At 42.9% G+C, this 15,087-nt stretch overlaps 1 protein-coding gene across 5 annotated transcripts in view; it reads left to right on the top strand.

Annotated features, from left to right (window-relative positions):
• Window positions 1–14,646, top strand: part of SPG11 (SPG11 vesicle trafficking associated, spatacsin) — a 72,199-nt gene extending 57,553 nt beyond the window's left edge. For 2 of the 5 annotated variants that reach the window (XM_055316863.1, XM_055316865.1), the window contains 10 exons: window positions 6,325–6,482; window positions 7,405–7,603; window positions 8,013–8,150; window positions 9,245–9,378; window positions 10,092–10,199; window positions 11,670–11,838; window positions 12,284–12,372; window positions 12,565–12,720; window positions 13,439–13,590; window positions 14,074–14,646. In XM_055316863.1, coding sequence (XP_055172838.1) covers window positions 6,325–6,482; window positions 7,405–7,603; window positions 8,013–8,150; window positions 9,245–9,378; window positions 10,092–10,199; window positions 11,670–11,838; window positions 12,284–12,372; window positions 12,565–12,720; window positions 13,439–13,590; window positions 14,074–14,254 — 1,484 coding nt within the window. In that variant the 3' untranslated portion in view covers window positions 14,255–14,646. Of the gene's footprint in view, window positions 1–2,513; window positions 2,664–6,324; window positions 6,483–7,404; window positions 7,604–8,012; window positions 8,151–9,244; window positions 9,379–10,091; window positions 10,200–11,669; window positions 11,839–12,283; window positions 12,373–12,564; window positions 12,721–13,438; window positions 13,591–14,073 lie in introns of those variants that run through there. The other 3 variants (XM_055316864.1, XM_055316866.1, XM_055316867.1) reach the window with 3 other exon arrangements.
• The last annotated feature ends 441 nt before the right edge of the window (window positions 14,647–15,087 follow it).

Here is a 15,087-nt window from a genome sequence, read left to right as displayed (position 1 = left end):
TCTCTCCTCTGCTCATGCACTCTCTCTCTCTTAAATAAATTTAAAAACAAATACTATACGTTACTCAGTGCTCATCAGGATAAGTGTACTCTTACTCCCCTTCACCAATTTCACCCATCCCCCCACCAACCTCCCCTCTGATAACTACCAGTTTGTTCTCTATAGTTAGGATACTTTATTTTTTTCTCTTTTTTTTTCTTTGTTCATTTGTTTCTTAAATTCCATATATGAGTGAAATTATATAGTATTTCTTTCTCTGACTTCTTAGCATTATACCCTCTAAATCCATCCACTTTTTTTTTTTTTTTTTTTTAGTTTTTATTTATTTATTCATGAGAGAGAGGAAGAGAGGCAGAGACACAGAGGCAGGGGGAGAAGCTGGCTTCATGCAGGGAGCCATGCTGGACTCCATCCCGGGTCTCCAGGATCAGCCCTGGGCTGAAGGCGGTGCTAAACCGCTGAACCACCCGGGCTGCCCTCCATCCACATTTTTGCAAATGGCAAGATTTCATCACTTTTTTGGCTCAGTAATATTCCATTTTATACACACACACACACACACACACACACACCCCACATCTTTATCTACAAATGGACACTTTGGTTGGTTCCATATCCTGATTATTGTAAATAATGCTGCAGTAAACATAGGGTGCATATATCTTTTCTAATTAATGTTTTTGTATTCTTTGGGTAAGTGCGTAGTAGTGGAATTACTGGATCAAGTGGTACTTCTATTTTTAACTTTTTGAGGAACTTCCATACTGCCTTCCACAGTGGCAGCACCAGCTTGCACTCCCACAAGGAGTGCACAAGGGTTCCTTTTCCTCACCAATACTTATAATTTCTTGTGCTTTTTTATTTTAGCCATTCTGACAGGTGTAAAGTGATAACTCATTGTGGTTTTGACTTGCATTTCCCTGATGATGAATGATGCTGAGCATCTTTTCATGTGTCTGTTGGCCATCTTTATTTCTTTGGAAAAATGTTTATTCATGTCTTACTTTTTTTTTAGTTGGATTATTTGTGGGGTTTTTTGGTGTTGAGTTATAGAAGTTCTTTATATACTTTGGATTAACCCCTTATCAGATATATCATTTGCAAATATCTTCTCCCATTTAGTAGGCTGTCTTTTGTTGATAGTTTCATTTGCTGCATAAAAGCTTTTTGTTTTGGTGTAATCTGAATAGTTAAATTTTGTTTTTTTCCCCTTGCTGGAGGAGATATGTGTAGAAAAATGTTTCTACGGCTGATGTCAGGGAAATTACTGCCTATGTTTTCTTCTAGGGTTTTTATGGTTTCAGGTCTCACATTTAGATCTTTAATCCATTTTGAATTTATTTTTGTGTGTAAGAAAGGGTCTAGTTTCATTCTTATGTGTGTAGCTGTCCAGTTTTCCCAGCGTCATTTGTTGAAGAGCCTGTCTTGTAAATCATTCAGTCTTCATAGTTAAGTATACTAGCTGTAGGTTTTTTTTGAACATAGGCTTTGTCATGTTTGAGGAAGTTCCCTTCTATTCCTAGTTTGCAAGTTTTTATCATGAATCAGTGTTGAATTTTGTCATTTTTTTCCTACATCCATGATATGATCATGTGGATTTTTTTTCTTTAGACTATTAATTGATTATATTAGGTAGATTACATTGTTTTTAAAATATTAAACCAGCTTTGCCTTCCCAAGATTAATCCCACTTGGTCATAGTGCATTATTCTTTTAGATACATTACTATAATCAGTTTTCTACTTTGAAAATTTTTACATTTCACTTTTTTTTATATACTTTGTCTAGTTTATGTATCCAGGTAATGCCATTTTCATGAATTAGAAAGTACTCCTACCTCTTTTGTGTGTGTGTGTGTGTGTATGTGTGTGTGTGTGTGTGTTTTAAGACATTGTTATGGAATTGGTGTCATTTCCTCTTTAGATGTTCAGTAGAATTTATGAGTAAAAACCATGCACCTGGAGATTTATGTTTTGGAAGACTTTAAAATATAAACTTCTTTCTTAGTTATACAACTAATCAGGTTATCTTTTTCATCTTTGAAGAGTTTTTGGTAGTTTTTAGATTTTGAGGAAACAATTTTTCCTGCTTTGAGTTATTTGAACATTTTTTTAGTCTTCCATTTTAATTTTCCTAATTTTGACTATATATCTCTGCATATTTTTTTAAATTGGTTGTTTTGGGACACCTGGGTGGCTCAGTGGTTAAGTGTTTGCCATTGGCTCAGGGCATGATCCTGGAGTCCCGAGTCCCACATTGGGCTCCCTGCATGGAGCCTGCTTCTCCTTCTGCCCATGTCTCTGCCTCTCTTTCTGTGTCTCTCATGAATAAATAAATAAAATCTTTAAAAATAAATAATAAATTGGTTGTTTTATGGATTACATTATATATTCATAACTTTTTATAGCCTACTTAAAAATCAATTTTTTACTACTTCAGCTAGAGTGTAGAAACCTTACCACCATATACGTCACTTCTCTTCCATTATGACCTACTTTTTTTTCTTTTTTAAGAGAGAGAGAGCGCTCACATGTGCACAAGCTGTGGGAAGTGGGGGCAAAGAGAGAGGCAGAGAATTTCAAGGATACTGCAAACCAAGTGTGGAGCCCAACATGGAGCTTGATTTCACAACCCTGAGATGGTGACTTGAGCTGAAACCAAGAGTAAGATGCTGAGCCGACTGAGATATCTAAGCGCCCTTACTTGTCTTATTATATTTACATCTATATAATGTTGAAATCCCTATCAAACAATGCTGGAATTTTTACTTTCAACCAGAAATCATATTTTTAAAAACTCAAGAGGAGGAAATTTTATTTACTCGTAAATTTAGTTTTTTTGCTCTCCTTTCATTCCTCATATTTCAAGTTTCCTTCTATCCCTGTCTGAACAGCTTCCATTAGTGACTCTGTTAAGAGTTGTCTACTAGCAACACATTCTCTTAGTTTTTCTTCATTATTTTTATTCATCTGAGAATATCTATTTCACCTTTATTCCTGAAGGATGACTTTTACTGGAAGGAGAAAATTCATTATTTTCTTTCAGTGCTTAAAAATGTTGCACAATATTTTTTAAAGCATTCCTTTTAATCTTTGTGGTATCTGGTGAATAATCTGCAGTCATTTGAATCATCATTACCCTATTGATAATTCATTTTTCTCTGGTTGCTTTCAAGATTTTTTTTTTTTCTATCTTTAGTCTTCAGTTTGATTATACATGACTGGGCTTGTATTTCTTTGGGTTTATCATGTTTGGGGTTCACTGAACAGTCTTGAATGTTTAGGTTTATGTGTTTCACCAAATTTAAGTACTTTTCAGACATTATGCTTTCAGATATTTTTTCAGCACCACACCCGTAGTCTTCTCCTTCTGGGACTCCAGTGACACAAATGATAGAACTTTTGTTACTGTTTCATAAGTCCTTTAGACTTTATTCTATTTTTTTTTTGTCTTTGTTGTTCAGATTGGGTAATTTCTGTTTATCTATCTTCAGTTTCACTGACTCTTTCCTGTGGTATCTGCACACTATTGAGTTTATTTCTATGATTTTAAAATTTCATTTTTCACCCCCAAAATTTCCATTTTATTATTCTTTATACCTTCTGGGTTTTTTTAGGCTGTTTTTCCAGTTTGCTTCAAGAACATTTATAATTGCTTGTCGGAACAATGTATATAATAGCTACTTTATCAGGTGATTTCAACCTTTATGTCATTTTTTAATTATTTTTTATTTTTTAAAGATTTTATTTATTTATTTATTTATTTATTTATTTATTTATTTATTTATTTATGAGAGACACACAGAGAGAGAGAGAGGCAGAGACATGGGCAGAGAGAGAAACAGGCTCCATGCAGGGAGCCCGATGTGGGACTCGATCCTGGGACTCCAAGATCACACGTTGAGCCACCCAGGTGTCCCCCTTCATGTCATTTTGGTACTAGGTGTCATCTGTTGTATTTTCTCCTATGAATTGAGATTTTCTTGCATTTTTATATGCTGAGTAATTTTGAGTTGGATCCTGGACATTTTGAATCATATATTATGAGACTCCGGATCATGTTTAAATCTCTTAAGGAAAATGTTGATTTTTTTTTTTTTTTGGATAGCAGGCAGTTGACCTGGTTAGTTTTGGGCTACAAGTTCTTTTTTGTTTGTTTGTTTTTTGGGGTTTTTTGGGGGGGGCTACAAGTTCTAACCCACTTTCTATAGGCTGTGGTTCTAATATCAGTTCATTTTTCAAATCCTTTGTGATGCTGTTCAGATCCATCCTGTGTATATGCAACATCTGTGGTCAGTCTGCAGCCTAGATAGTCCTCTGTTAATTCATTGCTCAGGGTCTTGATATGCCGACTAGAAGCAGGTCTATATATGCGAAGCCGGGGAGTGAGCCCTAGAGTTTATAAACAACTTTATTGTGTGGCTTTCTGAATCTCTCTCCCAAGGATTTTCTGGTTCCCTGAGGCTTCCCTTTTTTGATCTCCTGGCTAAAAGACGGACTTGTAGTTAGTTACCCCACTCTGGCATGCACTTCCCTGACCATGCCTGCGTCCTGGGCCAGCAGACAGGAGGGTAATGCAAAAGGAAACAAAGGTTCACTGCATTGTCTTGAGACCAGAACACCTCGAGTCTAAAAATAAAGTTCTTGAGATGGGGGGTCTTACCAGCTGCTGCCATGGCCCCTGCTACCATAGCCTCAGGGCTGCTGGGAGCTGAGAGGAGAGAGAAGGGGCATCAGGAGTCCCCCTTCCTGCTCCTTGAGCCCTCCTGGAGTGCGTGCTCACTCTCTTTGTGCTGAGTTACGGGTTTCAGGCAGCATTACATTCAGGCTAGAGGTTACTAGAGGGGAAGAGGCGGTGTCATTTAGTGCTGCGTGCTGTGTGCCAGCTTTTATATTGAGTTCAGTGGGGGAGACAGGGTAGGGTGAGCTGCTTCCCTAGAACCGGCATCCCAACGAGGGATTTTAGGCAGGGAATAACACAGTCTAAGTTGCTATTTACTTTTTTGTCCTTAAAGCATATTTTTTCATGTATAATAACTTAAATGCAAAAGTATTACATGTTTAGTGTAACATCACAGCACGGAAGTGCATCAAGTACAAAGTGAAAGTCCGTTGCCCATTCAGCACCACCCCTACCACGTTCCCTGGAGTAACATCTTCTGCTTGCTTGGTATGCATTATTTTCTCTCTGTGGGCTTACATATGTACATGCGCACATACACACCATTTATTTTTTTTTACAAAGGTAAAGTTATATCATTGTACGTTTTTTTCCTGTCGGTACACATATATTGACTTCCTTCTTTTTAAGGGCTGCAGAGTATTCTGTATGGATGTACTATTTAACAATGCTGTATTGATAAACTCTTAAAGTATAATTTTACTTAAAATTTTTAACAGTACTTTATTAATATGTACATTCTTCAGTTTTGTTTTTGTTATTAGTAACAGTGTGATCTGAATAGTTTTTTTTCCCCAGTAGAAACCCTTTCTCAAATTAAGACCATTTTCTTCTGTTTCTGGCTAAGAGCTTTTTTGTTTTTTTCTTTTATAAATTCAGGAATGGATTCTAGGGTTTTTTTTATATTTTTTATTTTTTTATTTTTTTAATTTTTTATTTATTTATGATAGTCACAGAGAGAGAGAGAGGCAGAAACACAGGCAGAGGGAGAAGCAGGCTCCATGCACCGGAAGCCCGATGTGGGATTCGATCCCGGGTCTCCAGGATCGCGCCCTGAAGGCAGGCGCCAAACCGCTGCGCCACCCAGGGATCCCGGATTCTAGTTTTTATCATGCCTTTCAGGCCTTGGTTCTTGTGATTGGCGTTTTGGACAGATTCTCCTGAGTCTGTGGAGGATTGACTGGCGGGGGGGGGGGGGGAAGGCTGGCATCAGGAGCCGGTGGCAGCCTCTTAAGATGCAAAGTTATGAACACTGTAATAAAGGCAATGACCAGGGAGATGTTTTGGAGACACAGTCAGCTAGACCTGGTGACTTATGTGATATGAAAGGAAAAGGGGGAGGGTGCATGGAAGAGAGTTTAGCAGACATTTTTGGTGATGATGTAGAGTGTTCATTAGGTGGCTTAAAGTCTTCTGTAGCCTGAGGCCTTTGAGGCATCCTGGGCTGAAATTTCCTGGAAGAGGGCAATGAAATAAGTTTGAGTGGGATGTGGGTCCAGTCAAAAGTGGTCCCAGACCCAGGGGGAGTCATGGGGGTATGGGGGTGCAATGGAGGAAGCTGTGGGAAGAGGGGTAGTATCATAAGGGACTGGGAAGAGGCCTTCACTTGACAGCTTAAAGCCGCCCCCCCCCCCCCCACCTCAGACCTGTGTCTGCTTCCAGGTTCAAGTTTGGATAGTCAGTCATTTGTGATGCTGCCCCCCAGTGATGAAGTGGTGACCAATCTGGAAACTCTGACAAGTAAATGCCTCCATGGGAAGAACTACTGTCGGCAGGTCCTGTGTCTGTATGAACTTGCCAAGGTACGTGCCCAAGGGTAGGGCCTCCAGGGGAAGCTGAAGTGGGGGAAGCAGGAAGTTGGAGGTAGATTTTGGATACTGCCAAGTCAGCCGTTCATGTGATAATCATGATGAGGGAGCAGATCACTCAACAGGATGTTGGCCCCTGTAAATCCACCCCTGGGAATACTGGGGAGGATGCCAGGCCAAGTGTCGGGCCTTTTTTTTTGTGTGTGTGTGTGTGTGTCGGGCCTTTTGAGTCCTGGCTTTGGGCCAGCCAACCAGAAGTGAGGGCATGACATTTCACACCTCTAGGCTCCTGGTTCTCCATCTATAAGTGACTTAACCATGAAGGTTCCTTCTAGCCCTCTGTCTTTGTCAGCTTCAGGATTGTTGGGGGATTTCCATAGGAGAAAAGCCCAAAATAAGTTGTAAAATAAAATAAAATGGAATGTGATGACTATAAAGACAGGAACCAGGGCAGCCAGGAATCATTTGTGACTTTGTGCTGATTGAGGGCAAAAATAATAGACTCTAAGAAGCAGAGGAGCACAAGAGAAATAATGCCAAGCACTAAAGCCCTTTGGAAGGGCTCCTCTGGAGATTGAGGGCTTTACTGCTGCTGTGGGAACAGTAGAGGAAGGGCTCTTGCTTTTATTCAACTTTCTTCCATTTCGTAACATTTAAAAAGCTCAGTGTTCAACCAGAGATGTCACCTGATGGCTTCTGAAGACAAGCCTTTTTCTTGCTTGGATTCAGCTCATTGAAGTGAAAGAAAGGACTAGAAGACAGTGCTTGCTGTTTCTAAGGTTCCTGCTCAGGGTGAGGGATCTTTAAGCTTAGCCAATAGTGGAGTCTGTCCACATGGGATTTCAGAAAGGCTACATTTTGCGAGCTTTTTCCTGGCTCCTAATGGGAACTTTGACTGTCTTTGCCTTCCTCTCAGGAGTTGGGCTGTTCCTACACAGACGTGGCCGCTCAGGACGGGGAGGCCATGCTCCGGGCAATCTTGGTTTCCCAGCAGCCCGACCGATGCAAGCGAGCCCAGGCTTTCATTAGCACCCAGGGCCTCGAGGCAGACACAGTGGCTGAACTTGTGGCTGAAGAGGTGACCCGGGAGCTGCTGACCCCACCGGAGGGAACAGGTGCCCCACCCTGCAGGCCTCTCATACCCCATTCTCAAGTTCCCAGCAGTAAGGACTTGGATGTTATGCTCCTGTGCTCCTGCACACTGCCCTCTGCCCTCACCAGCTTGCACCTATCAGGGGAGAACATGTGGCATCTATGTTGTGGTTGCTTTTTGTTTATTGTTTTATGATTACGCTTAGAGTAGATGTTCCTTTCTCTGAGCTGATGAACTCCTGCTGACCTATAAGATGACCACTAGGCCAAGGAACGTGAGCTCAGCAGAGTAGAGAGCAGCACGGGGAGCCCCTTCAGCACCCGCTCCAGGTGCCCGAGGCCAGGCGGAGTGGGCCTCCTAGCCAGGGACTATGGCCTCGCACCCAGCTCCCAAGGTTAAAGCAGCACCTTCCTCCCCATCCTTCTCTATAGGACATCAGCAGATGTTTGCCCCAGCAGAGGAAAGCCGGACATTTCTTCAGCTGACCACTCTGTGTCAAGACCGCACACTGGTAGGCATGAAGTTGTTGGACAAGATTTCGTCCGTTCCCCATGGAGAATTATCTTGCAGTAAGTTCATTGGCCATTTTCTTACATGTTTGGGGCCCAAGGAAGTCTCCAAGAAGTCTCCTGGGGTTAGTCTTTCCAAAACTCAGTTTGGATCCTTGTTCCTGCTCTGTATCCCTACCCCTCCACATGGTTTATAAGTTCTTGGTAGAAAGCCATCCGTTCGTTGAAGAAAATTTAGAAAATATAGATAGAAAAGCATCCCAAAATATAAAATCACACAAGCAGGTGACCTTCTAACATTTGGCAGTTAACTTACTCTTCCTCTTACATTACACTGCAAAGTGGCTACTGCAGTCCCCATTTTAGAAGCAGGGGAAGGAAACTGAAGCTCAGAGAAGTTGGATTAATTTGTAGCTGTTGGGCAGCCTGGGTGGCTCAGCGGTTTAGCGTCGCCTTCAGCTTAGGGCGTGATCCTGGAGACCCGGGATCAAGTCCCACATCGGGCTCCCTGCATGGAGCCTGCTTCTCCCTCTGCCTGTGTCTCTGCCTCTCTCTGTGTCTCTTTCATGAATAAATAAAATCTTTTAAAAATAATAATTTGTAGCTCTTAAGTGGCAGAGGTGTTACTGGAACTCAGACGATGTAACTCCAAAATCTCGCTTTCCACAATGTGTAGGCATTCAGTAGTCGTATGTGTCCCTCTGACCTTCTATAGAAGTCTACAGGCTTTTATTTTTCAAAAATGGCATTATCCTGTGTATATAGTTTATAATGTATGAACATCATTCCATGACAATATTCTATATAATTTTTACAGGTTACACAGTATTTCTCATAGAATGAAAAATTTTATACCCTAATTTGGGACCTTTACATGGCTTCCAGTTTTCTGCAGTTTCAAACACTGTGACAAACATCCTTATAGGCAAGTTTATATGCCTATGTGTGATTATTTCCCTAAGATAAATAACTGATTTAAGAGTATACCCATTTTTAAAGCTTTATATATATTACCACATTTTACTCCAAAGCTGATAAGGTCAAGGATCTCAGAGGACTGATGGGGAGCCCTCCCAGACAGGCTGTCTGTATTGGCCCCTTCACCTTCCTGCCAGGATTCACAATCCTGTCTTACCACTGCCTCACCTCCCCAGCCACAGAGCTGCTGATCCTGGCCCATCACTGCTTCACACTGACATGCCACATGGAGGGTATCATCCGAGTCCTGCAAGCTGCCCGGCTGCTCACGGACAAACACCTGGCCCCCAATGAAGAGTACGGGCTGATGGTATGTAACCCCCTGATCCCCTACCATTCATTCTGAGGAAAGTTTTGAACAGATAGGCTGGCAACCAGTTCAAAGCTGACAAGGTCTTAGGGAATTTGCCCACCTGGATACCACTACCTACTTGGGAGCTGGCTGGGCCACTCAATGCTCTGCTCCAGGTTATGAATTGCTGTCAAAATCAGAGATTGCTCTAAAGGAGCAGATGTCAGGAGGATCCCTGCCATGCTCCAGGGCTGGCCTACTCCCTTGCCAGGGCAGACCGTTTTTCTAGAGGGCTAAGGCAGCTAGCTGTTTCCCCCCAAAACAAGGCTCAGTGTTATCTCTGAATTGAAATGAGTGGACAGCTCATGCCCCCGGTGCCTCCCCAAATTCTCTAGGCTTGAAATAAACCCAAGTGACTGAGCAAGCCACTGGGCAGTAAAAGGAATGGTGGGGAGAGGAAGAGTGCCTGCCCACAATGTCACGTTGGCACTTAAGAGTCACGTTTACAAACACAGGAGGCAACAGTCAGTGGTGTCTGTGTGACAAGCCTTTCTGAACCTTCCACGGTAGATGCCTGCTAGGTACACGGGAAGGGAGAGGGGGAGCCTGGCATTAGCCCTTCTGCCTCCTGGAGCTTGGCATCTGGAAGCAACCAAACTGGTGAGGGTAGTGGTGTTCTGGCTCAGAGAACTCCGGCTGATGCTGATGCAAGTGGCCCTTGCCCTTTTCAGGTACGCCTCCTCACTGGCATCGGAAGGTACAACGAGATGACGTACATATTTGACTTGCTGCATAAAAAGCACTATTTTGAAGTGCTGATGAGGAAGAAGTTGGATCCGGTAGGTGTACAGTATTTTGAGCTCCAGGATGGCATAGACGGTTGACATTCAGGAGTCTCAGGCTTCTTAGGAATAATCCTAATCAGGGTGGACCCCCTGGGATATGGAGGGAGGGACTTAGAGGAGTCCCCTGGACACAGATGGTAGCTTAAGATTAGTTTCAGACAAGGCAGCAGGTATGCCAACACATTCAATAGTGAAGAAAACGAGTTTGTGCATTTGCACCTAAGCCTCTGTTCTGTGTGTGAATGCTGGCTCTGGCAGGGGCAAAATCTTTCCTGTGAACTATGTGGAAGTGGATTAACCAGGTCAGAAGCGGAGAGTTTTCAGGGGACCATGAGAAAGGGTTAGGATAGTGGATGCTGAAGCCTGGGCCTGGAAGGCTGTGGAGAGCGATTTATGATGACGACCAGGAAGGAGGCTTGGAAGCAGAGGCCTGACTTGGCAGGCCTTTAGGCTCTGGGCGCTTGTCTGTCTTCAGCGTGGTGATAGCAGGTGTGTCACTTACAGAGCTTCTGCTTCCAAGTCATTCATTCGGCGGATTCATTGCGTCAGCCTTTATTTCCTCTGAAGATTTGAAAACCAAGGCACATTTTTGTCTTCTGGGAACTTGGGCTCAGCCCAGCAGGACTGAGTCAAAGCACAAAAACCCTGCCCAGTGCTGGGCTAGTTTCAGGACAACCCAGTGCCACAGTCAGGAGGAGGAGTCCTGGACCTAGGTACACCCTCAGGACACCCTAGCGGGTTTTTAAGATTGCTTTTGAGGCATTTTTGTTTCTGCGTGTAAACATTCTTTTAATAACTTTTTTTCTGATTACAAAAGTAATGCATATTCAGTGTAAAGACACTTGGAAAACAGTCCACCAAAGAAAAAAGCCCTGTGTGTCTATCGACCATCTAGAGACCGCCACTGCTAACAATTTGGTATAGGCCCTTTCTCTGTACATGTACCCACAGAGATACATACATATATACATATTTTTAGCAAAACTTTTAACATGCTGTGTAGATATGAAATAGCCTGCTTTTCTCACTTAATAGGCAGATCACAAATATTTTCCAAACCAACATTGCTTTTAATGGCTACATGGTATTCTCTTAATCCAGATGTCTAAAACAAGGGCATTTCTAATTTTTTGCTATTAAATACCTTTGCTACATCCATCTAAGCACTTCTCTCTTATTTTGTAAGGGACAAATTCCTAGAAAGAACATTGCTGGAGTAATGCATATGTGCACATATTTTAGGGTTCTCCCCTCTGACCGGTTCTATGACACACATTCCCACCAGCACAGAGGATGTGCCTGTTTTCTTACACACAGGGTAGCATAACCTTTCGTACTCATTTTTGGTTATCTTTTCCTGTTTTCTTGAGAATTTTTAAGGAACTTTCAGAACCAAGGGACTCAGGCGTTCACGCCTACCTCGCAGTCACTGGTTGACCTCAGTACTCCTTTTTTCCTGGGCAGAGTGGCTCCCTGAAGACTGCCCTACTGGACTACATCAAACGCTGCCGCCCTGGGGACAGTGAGAAGCACAACATGATCGCTCTGTGCTTCAGCATGTGTCGGGAGATTGGGGAGAACCATGAGGCAGCTGCCCGCATCCAGCTGAAACTGATCGAGTCTCAGCCCTGGGGTGAGCAGAAGTCATGGCAGCACCCCCAGGCCAGTGCGGCCAGCCATCAAGGGCCCTTAGGGCTCAGAAGGGCAAGAACCCTTGAGACTGACTAATACCCACTTCGGCTGCTAACATCCACTCGGTTGGGGCCCCATCTGAGCAGCGAGATGGAAGGGGATTTGGAAGGCACCTGCCCAGCTTGTCCCATGTGCACCTAGGGTGTCATCCATCAGGAAGTGGTGTGTGTGCTGAGGCCTTGCAAGCCTGCCTTGATGTCTGAGAACTAGAGGCCTCCTCCAGAGCATGTGCACTTCTGGCCCAGTAGCTTTTACCCAAGTGACATATCTGCCTCCCTGTGAGCATGAGCTGGAATATTTTAGTCCAGCCCACCATCACTGAGCAGGATGGGAGCAGCCAGCCTTGGGAGTCACACATCCACCAGGTTTCCTTCTCTCTCCTACAGAGGACAGCCTCAAGGATGGGCACCACCTGAAGCAGCTGCTGCTGAAAGCCCTGACTCTGATGCTGGATGCAGCCGAGAGCTATGCCAAGGTAACCATAGAGTCATTTCAGCCCGGCCTCAGGGTCTGCAGGATGATTTGATTTTGTCCCTGGGCTCTTCCAAGTGAAGGGAGACGCAGCCTTGGGCCAACTGAGGGCAGAAGGGGTGAGTTCAGTTGCTGGCAGATTCATAGCGGGGATGACGACAGTCTATCTGTGCCTCCCTCTACCCCCGTCCCTCAGGACTCCTGTGTGCGACAGGCCCAGCACTGTCACCGGCTCACCAAGTTGATAACACTGCAGATTCATTTTCTGAACACTGGCCAGAACACAATGCTCATCAACCTGGGCCGCCACCGGCTGATGGACTGTATCCTCGCTCTACCTCGGTTCTACCAGGTAAGCAAGGAAGGAAAATCCAGCCAGCACTGGTGCCAGCATCCTCTCTCCTGCCATCCCTCTCAGCGAACCCATAGGTTGAGTGACTTGCCTAAGGTGTCAAGTCTAGTGACAGAACCAGGACATTTCTAAACTTTTAACTTTAGCTGTCTGATAAACCAAACAGCCTTTCCATGGCAGTATTTATTAGCATATTGTTTGGACAGAGGTTGGAGAATGATGAGGTGATCTGGTCTCCCTTCCTTGTGCTGCCAGGCCAGCAGGAAGGGAGACCACCTTGCCCCTTAGATGAGGTCTGGAAGAGCAGACCTGCTGGTGGGCCAAGCATCGCTTAGCCCCAGTGTTTCTAGGATGGTGCATCTAGCTTAGCAGACGGAGTCAGGGCTTCTGGCCTTGAATGAGAAATAGTTACCAGGGAATCAGCCCTTCCCTGTTCCTTACAGTTGAGTTAGTGGGGGAAAATATTGTTTCTCAGCAGTTTTTATTAATGCATTGATGCATTGTGAAGACTGAAAACACTCAAGATGTCTGGGATTTAAGGGCAGAGAAATGCCAAACATCAAACTTTTCCCCAACCCTAATACATAAAGCCTTTCAACATACTTGGTGATTCTCACATCACTGTGAATGTGCAGTATTAAGTTACTTTCTAGAACAGCATGCCTTCAGTTTTACATCCAATAGGGCCTAATGGTATCTTCTTCTCTATCCTTTTAAGGCTTCTATTGTGGCCGAAGCCTATGACTTTGTTCCTGATTGGGCAGAAATCCTCTACCAACAAGTGATTCTTAAAGGAGACTTTAATTACCTGGAAGAATTTAAGCAGCAAAGGTTATTAAGATCCAGTATATTTGAAGAGATTTCAAAAAAGTAAGTATTAAAATGCCTCTGCTTTGAGGTAAGACGTGGGCAAGAATTTTATAGCTAAATAGGACATGCCAAAAAAAAAATAATAAAATAAAATAAATAGGACATGCTTGTAGCTAGCTACCTCTCTGCTTGAGATGGCAAACAGATATCAAGAATCCCCATTAAAAGATCCTTTAATAAAATGATGCACAGTGCTCCATAATTAAAATCGGAGGACAACTACTCAGCTTGTCTGAGGTGCCCCAAAACTCTCAACCTCAGAAGCCCCTTGGGAGTATTGCATTGCACTTACCCCAAATAAGGTGAGCATTAAGCTAACATTTTTAATGAAATCATTTCAGCGTTTAGCTCGCAACCCCTAACGCTAGTCTTAAATAATTCCTCAAATTCCAGGGTCCTCTCCTTTGTAAGTAGCTGTGTCAGAGCAGATAATCCTTGCTCAAGATAGCGTCTTAACTTGTACCTTATGCCCCTTTGTCTTAGATATAAACAACATCAGCCGACAGACACGGCTGTGAAAAACCTGAAAAAGTTACTCACATACTGTGAAGATGTCTACTTGTACTACAAGCTCGCATATGAACACAAATTTTATGACATTGTGAATGTGCTTCTGAAGGACCCTCAGACTGGCTGCTGTCTAAAGGACATGCTAGCAGGTTAGGTGGATTCAGACGCTAGGAGGGTGGCTACTGCCAAGGTGTCCTGGGTGCTTGTGTTCTTGTACTGAGATGAGGTGCTGACAGGTATTTGCAATCGGAGAAGAATAGACTGACCTGGTAACCAGTCCTCTGTGAATAGGGGGTAAAGAATGAATTTTCACAAGGTAATAAGTATTTAAAATTGATTGTTCATCTATACCACTTTATATAGATACTGGTATTAAGATCAAAAGCTCCATCTTCCTATTTAGATATACAGTATTGATTAAAGAATATCTGTGCCTGCAGATTCCAGTTTCAAAGGAATTTAATATTATTTACACAGTTAAGGAACAGATGATACATTTCCATTTGTTAGAAACTGATCTCTATAATAAAATAGATTTTAAATTCACTGTATGTCATTATTACTGCCAAGGAAATCTTAGCCCTTGTCTACCTTAAAACAATCTTTATTTGCTGTAATTATTGCTGCATAGTCACTGCATCCTGTTAATTCCTCCAAATCATTTAGATGGTCCTGTCTTATACTCAGTACTCTACCGAACTTTGACTGAGGTTCCTAGTTCCTATTTAAGAGAAATTTAAAACATTTTTTGTTCTGTCCCTACTTTTGATTCTCTGATGGTTTCAAAAAAGACTCCAACCACAAATTTGGTTAAATTGCTTAAAAAGAAAATATACAATAAAGATCACCCAATCTATGCTTACAGCCATAACCTGAGTAACAAGCTCAATTATTCCAAATAAATAAGCTCTTCTAGGTAATAGGCCTTGGTATCTAAACAACCAAATAATTTGCCCAAATAAATAAGAGGAGGAAGGCAGCCCCATA

The sequence above is a fragment of the Nyctereutes procyonoides genome, unplaced genomic scaffold (genome assembly GCF_905146905.1).
Source record: "Nyctereutes procyonoides isolate TBG_1078 unplaced genomic scaffold, NYPRO_anot_genome, whole genome shotgun sequence".
Lineage (NCBI taxonomy): Eukaryota > Metazoa > Chordata > Mammalia > Carnivora > Canidae > Nyctereutes > Nyctereutes procyonoides.
This window is presented reverse-complemented; position numbering and strand designations above follow the sequence as displayed.